Below are 15,372 nucleotides of genomic sequence, written 5' to 3'. Positions count from 1 at the left end.
TCGGGTTGGACATGAGGAAAAATTTCTTCACGGGAAGGGTTATCAGGCATTGGAATGGGCTGCTCAGGCACGTGATGAAGTCACCATCCCTGGAGGTGTTTAAGAAAGGACTGGATGTGGCACTCAGTACCATGGTCTAATTGACAAGGTGTTGATCAAAGGTTGCACTCAGAGGTCTTTTCCAACCTAGCTGATTTCTGTGATCTTGGCGGAAGTTGCTGGAATACTGTATTTTATGGAGAGACCCATATTGCTTTCACTGGTAACCCTTTTCCCCTACCTGACAGGGGTGGAGTAGCTGTTGTGCACTTTGTTCACCCTCAAGGTGTAAGTGAGCAGGGTTGGAGATGGTTTTTTGACCTGCACTTAATACCTGCATCTCCTCACCTGCTGGATTCTGACTCCCAGCCTGCTTTGCAGTATCTTCTCTGAAATGGCTTTTCAGGTCTTGGTCTACCTCTGATCAATAAATAGATATTTTTAAAAGCCCTGCTGCAAGAGGCAAGTGCTGTTTTTGAAGGATAAGGAGATTGAGTGAAGCCTTGAGCATTGATGGTATCTCTATGGAGCTGCTGTCCATAGCCATGAAGCCATCCTGGCCAAACTTCTCATCCTGCTGCTCCTCCAACAAATGGAGGGTTCTGAGGGAGCACTGTGAATTGGAAATGCTGAGTTTATGTGGGGTTAGTGAGGCAGGGATGGTCTGTGCCTCCCGTGAACTTTTCCCAAGCCCAGGAAAGCAGGGTAGGGTGGTAGGATCTCAGTCAAAGGCTGGAGAAGGGCTGAAGGGGATGAGCATGTGATGAAGGAGGGATTTGGGACATGGGAATGGTATACAGAGAGCAACACTTTTAGTGGAGAGGAAACTGGAGGAGATGTAGTGTGGAGTTGGTGCTCCTCCAAGGTGGTCTCCTCATCTTCCCTGTGAAGGCTGGGTGAAGGCTGCAGCTGTGGCTGTTGGCTTTCCTGACATTTATGTAAATGATATGTTTCTGTCACCAGCTGCTCAGATACTCCAGTGTCCTCTGGCTGTGTCTGGAGACACTGGAGACAGAGTATATTTCCAGGGCTTAAGCTTCTCATACTTGCAGCTTTAAGGTGGTGGTCTCCTTGGAGCATCTTTTGATGTGGAGTAGGTTGAGAATTTCTGACCTTTTGTTCTTGCTCTGCAGTTGTACTGTCTGCATCCAAGGATGTCTGTTTTCCAATACCCCCTTCCTCAGCTCTTATCTACAAGGTCCATAATGCACACAAGCAGGGCATGGGGTGGCCTCTAGACATAAACAGAGCTAGATCAAAGTAGAGCCTACATCTCTGGAACTAATGTGTCTTCCTCTTGCCATAGAACAAGTAAGATGCAGAGGGGCACTCTATCAAATTATGTGGCTCCATTTCTCCCTGAGGCTGATGTCCAATAGTCTCTGTGCTTTCTTGCCCAACATAAAACATTACTGTCTTTTTTAAGATCCATGTGTACCTTGGGAAGTGTGGTTTGGAAAAGATTCTTATATCACATCTGCTTGGCAGCAGCCACTTGAGGTAATCTTTAATCAGAAGTGTTTTGCTGCGTTCTGGGAATTCTTAGAAGATTCTGGTTTTAGTGAACTGAAACCTAAACGTATGTCCTTTAGGGAGTGGTTGTAGTGCTGAGGGCCCAAGAAATGCCTACAGATTAAGGAATTTGGTAGAAAAATATTCTCCACCATAGTTGTTTAGACACATACATGTGGCATGTATAGACATATATAGGTATATTCCTCTGTGGTATAGGCATGTACCTGGTGTGAGAGGGGAAGCACAGAAAGTGCTTATATTATAGTTGTGCCTTCTTTATGAGTGTATCAGTGGTTGCATTTGCTTCTCCCAAAGGTACAGGACAGTGTTGTCTCCAGACCCAAGGACGGGCTCTGCAGCACCAGCAGTTCGCACATGGATTTTCTACAGTTCTGCTTGCTGTGACCTTCTGGGCCACCAGGGAAACACAATGGGGTCCTGCCAGCCTTGTGCGATGAACTGTCACTTGCCAGGACTCTCTCCAGGCTTCCTGAGACATTGAGTTGCTGCTTGAGATCCTGACTGCTTCTGATTCCTCACTGTGCTGCTGGTAGGGTGGGATTGATGTCCAGTTTAGGACACTGGGCAGAGCCAAGCCCATCACCATCCTCTGTGCCCTTGGCAGACTGGGGGACCAAGCTGGATCCCTCTCTCTAAAGGGGCTCCACGTGCTCAAGGGCTGTCCATATTCACTCTGGTGGGAAGAGCCACATCCTTCACCCATTCCACCTGGGAACCGTGTCACTGCTGGGGATGGCACCACATGGACACAGAGCAAGAGCCAGCAGCCTGGCAGCAAGGCACTAGCTGAGCCTGAGCACCATCACGGGGCATAGAGCTGCCTGGGGGGTGCCAGCATCCCCACCACAGACACACTCCAGGGATGTAGGTGCTGGGCGCAGGAGGAGTTCTGGCAGCAATGGGCCGGCTGGATGACCATGCCAAGAGGAGGATCGTGGAGCTGCGCAGGGCTGGGCTGAGCTTCCGCAAGATCAAGAAGGTGCTGGAGCTGGATGACATCCGGGTGACGCCACAGGCCGTGTACCTCTTCCTCAAGAGGAAAAGTGTGGAACCGGGGTCAGCAGCAGCTGGCTGGGATGGGGACCAGCCCTGGCCCCCACTGCAGGGGCATGAGGCTGAGCCCCCCAGGCTGGGCACCCGGCACCCTGCACTGCCCGCTGGGGATCCTATGGGCAGCCGGGCACCCTGCTGTGATGGCAGCCAGGACACCAAGGAAGGCATCCAGATTGTCAGTGTGGCCTCACTCTGCAAGGACGGTGGGCAGCTTGGGGACACTTTGGCTATGGAGCTGGCGAATGGTAAGTCCTGGCCCCACTGGGGTTTACCGTGGCCACTTCCTTGGCACTGCTGGGCTCATGAAAGGGCCCCATTCCCCACTGGAGACCCCTCAAGGGCCTCCTTTTGAGGTGTTTCTCTCTCTATTGTTGCAGGTGATGATAGCTCCACAGGCACAGCCCTGGCTTCAGGGACTGCTCTGGGGGCTCTTGCCCCCCTGCCCCAGTCACTGTCCAGCCGAGGGCAGCTGGTAACACCCTCCACTCAGAACTCAGCCCTGATGGTGAAAAAGAAGACAGTGGACAGGGCTATCCTCCTGCAGAAAAAGGTAGGATGGCAGGATGGGAGAGTCCATGTGCTCCAGCCAGGAGCTGCTGCCATCTGGCCAGCCCTGCACAGAACCCTGCTGCATCTACACCATGTGGTGGGGCAGGCTTCTGGGGGTGAAAGGCTCCCAGAGTGCCCCCAACCTCTGCTAGCTGCACTCCCCAGCAATGCTAACCCTGGCACTTGGCAAATATATCTGGGAAGCCCCTCTTCCCACGTGGGGGTGAGGCCATGCGCCCCCCCACCTCCAGCCAGCACTCGCTGCTGGCCATGGAGATGCCAGTCACGCCAGGCTTGTCCTCCAACCAGCTGCTCACAAACCTCTTTTTAAGACTTGGTGTCAATACCATCTCAGGAGGTTCTTCCAGCCACCCAAGGCTATAAAGCAAAATCCAGGGTATGTTGTTTCTGTCCCTGCAGAGAGCAAACACAAGCCTGGCATCAGCATGGGCAGCCCCACTGCCATTCAGCAGCGCTCACCCAGGATGGGTCAGCATGTGCTAACAACATGGTGCACCAGGGGCTCCTGTGGAGCAACAGCCTAGGGGCTGGGTGGGACTGAAGTACAGTTCATGGTGAGGTCCCGAGGTCTTCAGCAAGGTGATGCCTTTCTCTGAGAGCTCTTCTCTGAGCCTTGTAGCTAAGTGCAGAATAAATCTCTTGTTAAATGCCATTGAACGAGCAGCTGATAATACTTCACATTCCCTTCTCTCCTGCCTCCCACTATTCCAGGTCAAAGATGTCAGTACTCAGACTGCCTTGCCAAACTCTGTGGGTCCAGGAAATCACAGCCTTGCTTGGGGTGGACCAGTGCCCCCCACTGCTCCCAGCTGCCCTGCCATTGCTGAGAAGCTGGATGCTGTACAGATGGAGGTGCAGAAGCTGAGCCAGGCCCTGCATGCGGTGCTGGAGCGGCAGTGCTGCCTGGAACGCCAGCAGGAGCACCAGCAGCGGCTGCAACAAGAGGTGCTGATGACACTGCAGCAGCTCAGCTCCACCGTGAGCCACGGCGCTGTGCCAGCCACCCAGCCCTGTGGCCCCTTCAGCAGCATGGCTGAGCCCTCGCCCACCATGGCAAACTTCAGCCAGTTCAAGATGGAGCTGATCTGAGCTCCTGCAAGGCCTGTGTGTGCCAGCAGTGCTGTGCTAAGGAAGCCGAGAGGAACAACCATCTCTCAGAGGCTGCTCAAGGATTACATGCAGCACCCAGCAGATAAGGTCCCTGGTGCCTCATGTTCCCAGACCTGCTGACTGGAAGGCGCTGCCTGGCACAAGAGGCTGGGCAGTGGAAGGCTGAGGCTTTGCTCCTCCTGTGCTGCTAATCCTGGCTGGCACTGGAGCTGGCTGGGGCCCATGGACCTCAGCAGAAGGCAGTTGCCTGTAAGGAGAAGATGCAGCTAATGTGGACCCAGCAGGGAGGTGGGACTCCAAGGATACAGGAGGCTTCCTTCTTGTGAGAATCAATGCCGTGATGATCAATCTTGCCCTCCCCTCCACAGAACCTTGTTCAGTAAAAATCTGTCTACACCACGGTTCAGAACCAGTGTGTGATCAGTATCCACATATGCCCTACCCCTCACCTGGCCAGTGAGCAGGCTGGATCTGTCTGTGTCACTGTCACCATGCACGGAACTGCACAAGGTGCAGAAACTCATGAGGTGAGACCAGCACTCCACACACGATGTTGTTGGAGCTTGGTATCAGGTCCTGCACCCTTAAGGATAGATCAGACTTGTAGGAAACAATCTTTTACTGAGGAGATTCCATCCTCCTCACCCCACAGACCCAGCAGATCTGGAGTCTGGTACTGGTGCTGCCCACTGTCTGGCAAGATATGGGTAGGACCATACCAATAAGAGTTGTACCTGGGCAGGAGCTGATTACCTGGGTGTTCAGCTCTCCTCTAACCAATTTCCCTGGGAAGGATACCCTCCTGGTTGTGATCCCAGTTGCAAGGGCTCTCCCTAGAGCTTGCCTGGACCAGAAGGGCACAGGGGAGGCTGGAGTCCAGAAGGACCAGAGACTGGCCTTGTCTATCAGGAGGAAGGGTCTGATGGCAGTGGCCTTGGCTCAGCACCCAGTAGTGAATCCTGAGAGGAGGCAGAGCATGTGTTCTTCCTCTGCATCAGCCAAGCAGGCTTTTGTCTGCATGGGCACCACGCTTGGCACAACCTGTGCCTTTGAGAATTTCCCAGCCTTTTTCTCAGGTCTCTTTGAGGCCAAGGTCAAAATTAAGAAGGGTAATAACCAATTGAGGTGTTTGTACAGAGGCACACATACAGAGCTGTACACGTATGCATAGATGTAGGTGCATGTGGCAGGTTTGTGCAGCAGCCCCAGTGTTTGAGGGAGCCGGACACCCGCTCTGCTCCCCCAAGACACATTTCTGGCTCCAGGGCTGTGCCCAAGAGAACTAGAAATCTTCTGCCATCTGCCTGCAGTCATTCATTTTGATGTTGGTGTAATTTTGTGGACATCTGAAAAGCAACAGATGAAGAAAAACACATGATCAGTTGCTCTGCTCTTTTGCACAAGGCAGCTAATCTGCACCTCAGGTTTGAAAAGAAGAGGCTGGAGGACCAGCACTCAGCAATCACAGTTTCCTAATGTCTCTGTTAAAGTTTCAGAGGAAAAGAGGAGCAGAACAGCTGCTATTCCCTGGCACATGTACATAAAACCATGCTGGTTTCTGAAAGAGCTTCCCTAAATCTGACTTGGGCTATTTCTTAAATTATTTTAAAAATATATATGTATCTACCAATATATATACTGGCTTTTCTATTCCCCAAATGTATTCTAAGAACTTTCCTCATTTCTAACTCTTGCACATCAGCCCTTTATCCAGTGCTAAAAAAAACCCAGCCAAAATTAATAAAAATAAATCACCTGGGCTTGTTAAATAACCATCCACTGTAACATTTATTTCAGACAGATGTACAGCCTGAGTGTTCAGCTGCTGTTTGCCTCCTGACCACATTAGGGAACACCAAGTTATTATTTAATGTGGTGTCATGTTATAATGTGGAAGGTGTTTCCCACCCAGGTAATCTTGCTCCAAGGAAGAGCTCTTCCCTGTGGCCAGAGCATCATCTGTTGTGTGCCACATGCCTTCAGCTTTCTACTCTCCCACCACAACATGTTGTCAGTGCCACTGATGGCTCTTACACTGCACCTGCTGATATTCCCAGCATCATCCAGGATTTACTGGTGTTATCTCAACCTCCCGCAAAACCTGCAGTCTGCTCTGTCAGAAACAAAGGGGATTTGTGAAAAGGAAGGGATTTTGCTGCAAGAATGCAGAGCATCATGTTGAACAGTCTGAAGGCAGTGTAGCTGAGTGAAGGAGCCAGTCTCTGCAGCAGTTAGAGGGGAGGCCCTGGGGAAGGAGAGGGTGGGGGATGCACAGCAGATACAGTGGTGGTTTTTCAACTTTTGATGAAATAGAAAGCCAGGCCAACAAACAATAAGAGCAGCAGGAGAGATCCCATAACAAACAGGGAAATTTCCCAGCCCTGGAAGGAAGATGAGGCAACAAAGGCATAGAAGAGGCATTTACAGCCATGACCTTTCCCAGCACTGGGGGCCCTAAGAGGTCACACAGAGTCATAGAATGGGTTGGATTGGGCCAGGTTGGGTTGGGTTGAGTTGAAAGGAACCTTTAAAGGCCATCTAGTCCAATCCCCTGCCATGGACAGGAACATCTTCCACTATCCTAGGTTGCTCCAAGCCCCACCCAACCTGGCCTGGAACACTTTCAGGGGTGGGGCAGCCACAGCTTCTCTGGGCAACAGCAGGTTGGGCTGTCTCAGCCTCCCACTATTTTTCTTCCATTACAGCCCTTGTGACATCACAGCTCTGGACAGTTCCAGCCTGAGTGCCAGTAGCTGCTTGGGGCTTCCTGACTGTTGAGCAACAGGTCCAAAAGCAAGAGCCTCCTCACTTAAGGCCAGTGCTTTGCCCACATGTGCCCTCTCCTGTAGAGATGTCACCTAGCCCTGGTCCTAGCCCCGCTGACTGTGCTGGAAGCAGAGTCCCTCCTACTTACCACCGCTGTATGATATGAATGGCATATTTTTGGGGGTGACACACTCGAGACTGGTTTTCAGAAGTCTCCTATCCATGAAGAAGAGATGACCAAGAATCCCTGGAGACAGGTTTTGATGGACTGCTCCTGCTCTGACTGTTGAGCCCAGACATTCACCAGTGAGTCCACACATGTCATGGTAAGCTCTGCCAAGAAACAACAGCGCATTTTGGGTCGTCAGAAACCCTCTGGTGTCAGGGATCATACTTCTCCCATGACTTTGTGCCTTGCTGCTCCCATGCTCTTCACCTTTCTCTCCCCCCTGCTCTGAAATCATGCTGCTGTGCTGCATCACAGGTAACTTGAGCACATGCTCAACTTTTCTTTTGGTCACAAAAGGGACTTGAGGTCATCATCCCACCCAACAGAATACTTTTTACTGCACTTTGTACGTCAACCCACTAGTCAGAATTGACTGAAATTTTTCAACTGGTCAAAAAGGCATTTGGGTTAGGGAGACAGAGCATAGCAGCAAAGTCTTCTCTTCCTTACAAATCCAGCCAAAACCCAGAAACACTTTTTCCTTCAAAAGTTGTAGTCCCTATGGCTTCTGGAAGTGACTGTTTGGTCTGGGTACTTTGAATAAATGCAAGAGTTGGGAAGCAGAGTCCTCTGGACTGCAAAGGGCTGTTTGCTTTGTGGGTTTAGGTTTGTCTGGCAGACCCCACAAGGATCAGCAGAGACTGCTATTCCTCATGGGGCCCTCCAGCTTGGCCTCACGAGGAGCCCAGGTCAGGTTGTCTCCTGCTCCCCTCACTGAAATCCCAGTGCCCACCACTGATCCTCAAGGTCCTCTCACTCCAGTGCCAGCCTGCAGGGTGGGCTGGAGCAGGGACTGTCCTGATAAGGCAGCTGTGGATGAGCAATTACAAGGGAAGAGGGCACTTGAACTGGGCACAAAGAGCTGGGTATCAGCCTTGCAGGTAGAGGTCAGAGACACTGGAGGAACACTCCTCCTCCAAGGAGTTCACCAACACCCTCTCCAAACTTTTCAGCATCCTCTTGTGGTGCAGGTTTCACATGGAACAGTTTAGGGGAAGAGTATATGTGTTTTTTCTGGGTGCAGTTCAGGACTGGTAGTAAGCTCCTGGCTATGTGTCCCTTCCAAAACACTTGGCTTCATCCCACCCTCCTCTGCCTCCCATTCTCCTCTGCCCTCTCCTGCCGGGTGAGTCTTTACTTCTGGCCTTCTACCACTGTACACCAGCTTGGCTCCTTTGACAGCCTCCCAGGAGAGTGAAGAAGGGGCATGTTCCTCATCTCACCACAAGGGCCAGGACAGAGCAGTCTCTTATGCTGGGAGAGGAGGGAGACACGAACTCTTGCCCCTCTCAGAAGGGTGGAAGAGGAATTCTCATTTTGCCAGATCTTGGCACACTGATCCAAGTGTAGTCTTTGCAGAGGCTGGAGACCCCCCTGTGCTTTCCTGACTCTGGGTCAGCACTGAGACACAGGAATTGGTTTCCACAGATGGGCTGAGATTGGAGGGTGTGCTGGCAGTTTCCCTGACTGCCCCCACCACCATGAGAGACGTGGAGCAGGGGGGTTCCTGCCATTGCTGCAAATGTAACCCTGCAGAAAGAAATCCTGATCAGTGTCACACTATGACATGAAATAACTCACGCAAGCACACTAAGATTAAAAGAGTAAAAGGAAGGAACTTTTATTTCTGACTTTGCAATATATAGAATTCTAAAAGTGATAGTGGATTGGAAGATGAAATTACTACTTCTCTAACTACACTGGTTAAACTAACAGTCTATCAATTCTCTCTTCCTACAAAGAATGTAAAACAATTATTATTTACATGACAGTGCGTAAGAAACTTTAGTAGAAATATGTAAACATCAGAAGGTATAGAAAACTTTTAAAAGAACTTTTAAAAGAACAGGGTGACAGATCAGGGCTCAGCCTGGCCTGAGCAGAGACAACTCAAATGAAATACGTGGCCACCTTCATATCACAGAATCATCATAGAACAGTTTGGGTTGGAAGGGACTTTAAAGCTCATCTTGGCCCACCCACTGCCATGGGCAGGGACACCTTCCACTATCCCAGGTTCCACCAAGCTCCTCCAACCTGGTCTTGGATACTCCCAGGGATGGGCAGCCACAGCTTCTCTGGGCAGCCTGTTCCAAGCCCATACAAGCCCACGTTGGAGCTGTAGGTGCAGGTGTTCTCTTGGGCTGGCAGCCCCACATCCACACATTGGTGTGTGTACCAGTTCTCTTCCAGTGCATCCTCTTTCACAGCAGAAGGCTGCCCAAAAGCCCCTCTCCCATGCCATGGAAAGCTGAGGTCAGCCCCTGTCCCAGCCCTCCCACCCCAGCCTGGTGGGATACCCTGCTTCACTCACTGGGTGTGACGAAGCAGAGGTGGAGATCTGTGGCGAAGGCGTGCTGGGGACAGCTGTTCCACAGCCCAGGAGAAGGCTCTGACAAGGCAAACTGCAGTCCTGTGCTGGCATTGCCACAGCAGCTCAGGGACACGGGCCTGTCCCCAGAAAAGTCAAAACTCACTTAGATGATTAACACCTTTGTCCCACCTCTAAATCCCACCCTGGGCCCCAATTCCTGGCGCTGGATGATGGAGAGTTGGCGGGAGCTGGAGCTGGAACTGAAGCTGGAGCTGAAGCCAGCTTTCACAGAGCCATCATAGAGATAGGTCCACCCTACCCCTCCAGCTGGAGACTATGTGAGCTTGGACAGAGAAAGTTTAATTGATCTGACTAGTTTCTGCAGGAATAAGATTGCTGCCTCATTACAGCCAGACTTCCACACCTAAGAGTTTGTCCTCCAGGACAGAGTTTTCCAAGCTACACAATACCTGCCCCTGCATTTCATTAACCTATTGTTCCCTCTTCACACCCCAAACCTTCCTAGAGAAGTAACCTCAGCTGTCACCCTTGCAGGGCACAATGTAAGATGGCCCAAGGAAGCCCAAGGGTCCTCCAGCTGTGGCAGGCTCACACATGTAAACCAAGGCATCCACCAAGTTCTCTGGCATTGCCTTCCCATCAGCAGGAATCCCATTGGTGCTGTACGCAGCTATTGTGCTGAGCCTTCACTAGTAACAGAGATGTTCTTGGAGATCAGGTTTGTCCCATCTGGAAATGCCAGGGAAATAGATGAGATTAATATCTAGATAGTGTTAGGCTGAACTTTGAGCCTGACAGGACTCAAAGCTGGCAACAAGGAGAACTCAAGAAATGAGAAACACAGTAATGGTTGTGACTGAGGCCAAGTAAAGCTGCAAGGAAGCTGCTTGCTGTGAACGTGTTTCCAGAAAGATCAAGGTTCCTCTGAGATGCAGTCATCTTCATGCAGCCCAGACAGAAATTAAGGTGAACATGAGTAAGAATGTGAATGTGTTAAGGTGAACAAGATAAAGGAACTGACAAAGCTGGTGCTGACAAAGCACCAGCTGAGGATCAGGAGGAGGCAGTACCACTGCAGGGTTCAGAGAGCATCAGTGAACATGACATGAGGGAACAACCCACAGCCCTGGTGGGCCCTGCTTCTCCTGAAATCCCCTTGTCTTGGTACCAGCAGGAGAAACTTTTGGTCCTCCCACTCTCCTGCATTAGCAGAGGCACAGGGGAGGATTTATCACCTTCTCACTTGAGTATGACAGAACAGCCCAGGCAGAACAAATAGAGGAAAAACCAGGAATGAAAGACAGGAAAGGAAAGGCAAGGCAGAATTGTTCCCCATGTTGTGCACCCTCCTCCATCTGTTTCCTCTAAACTGCTCAAGCCCCTGCCCATGTGTTTGAAGACACCAGGCCCATTTTGTTGGACTTACCATGCCCATGTTCTCCATCCAGCACAAACACCAACAGCCCTGTGACTCCAACAGTGCCCTGCAAAGGGATGCTGGTATGTTCTTCCCAGAGAAGAACACCAAGTTGAGCCCTCTGAGGCTGGTGCCAGGCTTCACCTCCAGCTCCATGAAGCAGATATGGGTATCGCCACTGGCCAGGCACAGCTCACTGATGCAGATGGCAGGAGGGCCTGGCACTGTGAAGCTGATGTACAAGTTCTTCCCCAGTGGTGTCCCCATGGTCACCTGCGGGGAGACACAAAAGCTGTTGCCACCACTGACACTGTCATTTCATTCAGGTGGAGTGACAGCCGCTCACAGCATTACCTCTTGTTCACCTGAACACCTCCTGAGGCTCCCTGGTGAGGCAAGAGGATATAATCAAAATCACAAAATGGTTTGGATTGGAAGGGATCTTAAAGCCCATCCAGCCCCACAGGGGCAAGGACACCTTTCACTATCCCAGGTTGCTCCAAGCCCTATCCAACCTGGCCTTGGACTCTTCCAGAGATGGGGCAGCCACAGCTGCTCTGGGCAATCTTGCCTTACCACTCTCACAAGGAAGAATTTCTTTATAATACCCAACCTAAACTGTCCTCCATCTTAAAGCCATTCCCCCTTGTCCTGTCCCTCGAGGCCCCTGTCCAAAGTCCCTCTTCAGCTTTCTTAATCTTTAACCCACAAAGGCAAAAATAAACCCAAAAATAAAAAAGAAAGTGAACTGAACCCAGATGAGCAGTAATCCTGCTTCCAGTCCTTGGTCTGGAGGAAACAGGGATTTCCTCCTGAGTCAGGCAAGCAGTGCTGAGGTCCCTTCCTCACCCTCATTTTGACCTGAAATTCCAATCTGAACCTAAGAAAAACCTTTTCTAATTGAAAGGAGTCCTGAAGAATTTATTACATTGACAATTACACTTTCATAAACAATAAAATATAAATGTTACAGCCAGCAATCAACTGATCAGAAAATTCCTCAAGTACTTAGTTCTGAAGCTGCACTAGGACCCATGTGGAGAGGGGGATATCTATGGCCTTAGACAAGGATGGGACTCAATACTGCCATGAGGAGACCCTGCTGTGGAGGTGGCACTTGTCTCCCAGTCCTATCAGTGTTTGGGGCACAAGGCTGCAGTGAGCCCATCTGGCAGGAGCAGCTCTAGTGTCCAGCCATGCTCCCAGCCCTGCCCAGCAAGAGCCCCTCACTGCTTTTCTAGGAAGGCAGGTCTGCCAGGGGTCATGGTCTGCAGCAGCTCTGGGTCCTGTTCCTCATGCTCATGTACACAAAGGCATCCAGCAGGCTGGTCTCCAGCAGCATTTTCCCTGGCACAAAACTGCTTCTGTGGCCTCTGTAGAGGGCAATGGCAGTGGGGCCACCTCTGAGGACAGGATGGGTGGTGTTCTCTGGGAACAGCAGGTGTACTGCACACCAAGGTAAGGAACAATGCAGGGATGTAAGCAACACCTGGGCAATACTCACAACATCTCTTTGGTTCTGGACAGCAGCACACAAGGACTCAGAAGGTGGCTGGGATTGACTAGTTAGTACAAATGTGGCATCTGCTGCCCCATCTTTCTCCTCAGAAACACTTTTCATGTTTGCTCAGCCTGAATTTCCCATTCATGGCCAGATCCACATCGTGGAGGAAGCTGGAGGGGGAAATCTGAGCAGAGTTCATCCTGCTATTCTTGTTCTGTGAGCAGAGAGCTGATCCATGTGTGAGCAGGTGAACTGGGAAGCCAGTACTGATGTGGTCTTGTACAGTAACATTAACTTTTAATTCTAAAAGAGATCTGCAACCTCAACTAACCTTTCAGGTAGCAATTATTACACAACAATATTTAAGAGTTTACATTTTTCTCTAGCATTAAACACTCTGTGGTTTTTACAAACATAAACTACACACAAACACACATATATAGGACAGGACACCAGTACACAGAATTAAGGTGGAGGTTTGGTGGAGTTTTGCAATTTCATGAGCTTCCTAATTTCTTTCCTTCTACTTACTGTTCCCTTCACAAGCTGTTTTTCCAGGAGGAATTGATGAGGCCATTCAGAAAGAGGCTTCTGGTATTTCAGAAACAGGCTTTCTGGCTCTGTAAATAGCTCCAGGGAACAAACATTAAAGAAGAAATCACATGAAAGGCAGAAGAGTAAGGAGAAGTGGTTACCCCTGGAGAAGTGCCTCCAGGATACTTGGATACCAAGGGACAGCCCTGTGCTGGGAACTATTTTCCACCCACCTGATTAATCTGGTGGCCTTCGACTGTCCTGGAAAACAAGGGAAGAGCAACTGATGTCATCTGTCTTCTGCAAGGCCTTGGACACATCCCACACAATACCTGGTCTCTTAATTGAAGAGGTAGGGTTTGATGGGTGGATTATTCAATGGATAGGGAATTGGCTGAATGGCTGCATCCGCAATGTTCCAGTCAACATGGCAAGATCCCCTGGCAGCCCCAAAACCCCACTGTGTGCTGGGCTGATCCTGCAGCGTGGGCGGCAGGGGTGGGGGAGAACTCTGCCCCTCTGTGCTGCTCAGGTGAGACTCCACCTGCAGAGCTGCCTCCAGCCCTGGGGTCCAACAGCAGCAGGACGGGGAGCTGCTGGAGAGAGTTCAGAGGAGGCCACAGAGATGCCCCAGGGGCTGGAGCCCCGCTGCTCTGAAGCCAGGCTGGGAGAGCTGGGGGTGCTCACCTGGAGAGGAGAAGGCTCCAGGGAGATCTTACAGTGGCCTTTCAGTACTAAGAAAGGGACACACTTTTTAGCCCTACTGACAGGATGAGGTGTATTGGTTTTAAAGTGGGAGAGGCTAGATCTAGATTACATGAATAAGGAATGAAAGTTTTATGATGAAGGTGGTGAGGCCCTGGCACACATTGTCCAGAGAAGCTGTGGCTGCCCCTGGATCCCTGGAATTGTCCAAGGCCAGGTTGGAGCTATCTGGTCTAGTGAAAGGTGTCCCTAGGGCAGAGGGATGGAACAAGATGACCTTTAAGGTCCCTCCCAACCCAAACCATTCAGGGATTCAGTGGAATGTCTCTATATTGGCATCTCTCAAGGGTGGAGTTTTGCTTCAGTGCTCTCACAGCTTTAAGATCTCTCAGTATGAGACAGATGAGCTGTACTAAGGACTAGAAGCTGGGACATTTTTATAAGCTTCTGTCCCAGATATTTTCCTCAGTTTCCCATTCCCAAGGCCTTTCTAAAACCCTCCTTCCACACTACCATGCCAGCATGATAGCAACAGTCAGCTTCTCACAGGATGCTCAGCATGCAGTCGCTTTAAAAATGCCTTTTAAGATAATTAAAATGCAGTCATACAGTGTCATTGGGTGGAATGAAGGAAAATCTTCCCCAAACTGCTTGAGACATCTTAACAAAGCCTCATCAGAAAGTTATGTCAAAGCCTAACTCCAGTCATCTCCTTGACTAGTATCAGTCTTGAGGAAGAGTTAAACATAATCCTTACAAATCCTTACAAATGTCCTGCTTAGTCTGAAAACTGGTTGTGTTTTCATATTGCTTTTCTTGGCCCACCCCCTTGGTTATTTACTGCTCACAGCCCAACTCATTCAGAGGGGAAATCAGAGAACCTTTCCTGGGGAAAAAGCAGAGTTGAAGTGGACAATCAGATCTTTTGCATGTGGTGTGAGAATATTCAGCGCAGTTTGAATTGTAAGGAGTTAAATTGTTCAAAAATGTTTCAGTTTGTCAAAGGGAACCAGCTTTGTACAGGAAAACTATACTCCCAGAAATCATGAGTCAGTGAGTTACACAAGATATCTGCAGAGTCACCATCCCCAGAATCTTCTTTCGAGGTTCCCAAAATAACAAAATATTTCTTCCTTCTCTGGTGGCCTGGAAGAAATTGAGAGCACTGGGAGAAAGTTAAGAGGGCAGGTACACACAGCTGGCACACGTGTGACCTGTGCTTGCAGCTGATGCCACGGAAGTAAAGCCCTTGTGGTTTTTGTAGGAGTGTGTGTATTTGCTGTGGGTGACCACGATGTTTCACACAGAGAAGGGGGATACTTCCAGGAGATGTGACACAACCAGGGATGATGGCAGGGTGGCTGCAGGGCTGAGAGAGGAACTGCATCTTCCCAAGAGGCAAAGAAAACATGGGCTTGGGACCTCCATCAAGTCCCTAACCTGGGGCTCTGCAGACCACTGGCACACCACCTCCTCTTGTTTGCCCTGAAACTATCTCCTTTTGCTGCCCCTTAGCACTTGTGCCAGGTGGAAGAGTGTCGTGGTTTGACACGGAAAGATAATTTTTCCCGGAA

General features: G+C 50.3%; 1 protein-coding gene and 1 pseudogene across 2 annotated transcripts in view; one reads left to right on the top strand and one right to left on the bottom strand.

Moving 5' to 3' along the window:
- Positions 1–2,472: 2,472 nt before the first annotated feature.
- On the top strand, positions 2,473–4,707 carry LOC110470227 (uncharacterized). Its single transcript, XM_021529710.4, has 3 exons — positions 2,473–2,873; positions 3,006–3,178; positions 3,910–4,707. Exons 1-3 carry the CDS (start codon positions 2,474–2,476, stop codon positions 4,285–4,287), a joined length of 951 nt encoding a protein of 316 aa, XP_021385385.4. The 5' UTR covers position 2,473; the 3' UTR covers positions 4,288–4,707.
- Positions 4,708–4,840: 133 nt separating this feature from the next.
- Positions 4,841–15,372, bottom strand: part of LOC146766098 (uncharacterized) — a 36,656-nt pseudogene continuing 26,124 nt past the window's right edge. Inside the window, exons 2-9 of the transcript XR_014958503.1 lie at positions 12,286–12,501; positions 11,065–11,365; positions 10,165–10,367; positions 9,620–9,779; positions 8,178–8,293; positions 7,228–7,407; positions 6,609–6,708; positions 4,841–5,656 (exon numbers count right to left, since the gene is read on the bottom strand). The product of XR_014958503.1 is annotated as an uncharacterized LOC146766098 (transcript). The remainder of the gene's footprint in view (positions 5,657–6,608; positions 6,709–7,227; positions 7,408–8,177; positions 8,294–9,619; positions 9,780–10,164; positions 10,368–11,064; positions 11,366–12,285; positions 12,502–15,372) is intronic.

This window comes from Lonchura striata, chromosome 14, assembly GCF_050655825.1.
Source record: "Lonchura striata isolate lonStrDom1 chromosome 14, ASM5065582v1, whole genome shotgun sequence".
Classification (NCBI taxonomy): Eukaryota; Metazoa; Chordata; class Aves; order Passeriformes; family Estrildidae; genus Lonchura; species Lonchura striata.
Note: the sequence above shows the minus strand (reverse complement) of the source record. Positions and strands in the feature narration are given on the sequence as shown.

Coding starts and splice junctions, on each gene's coding strand:
- LOC110470227 (XM_021529710.4), top strand. CDS start 2,474: ATGGGCCGGCTGGATGACCATGCCAAGAGGAGGATCGTGGAGCTGCGC. Junction 2,874..3,005: donor GGCTATGGAGCTGGCGAATG/GTAAGTCCTGGC, acceptor CTATTGTTGCAG/GTGATGATAGCTCCACAGGC. Junction 3,179..3,909: donor CTATCCTCCTGCAGAAAAAG/GTAGGATGGCAG, acceptor CCACTATTCCAG/GTCAAAGATGTCAGTACTCA.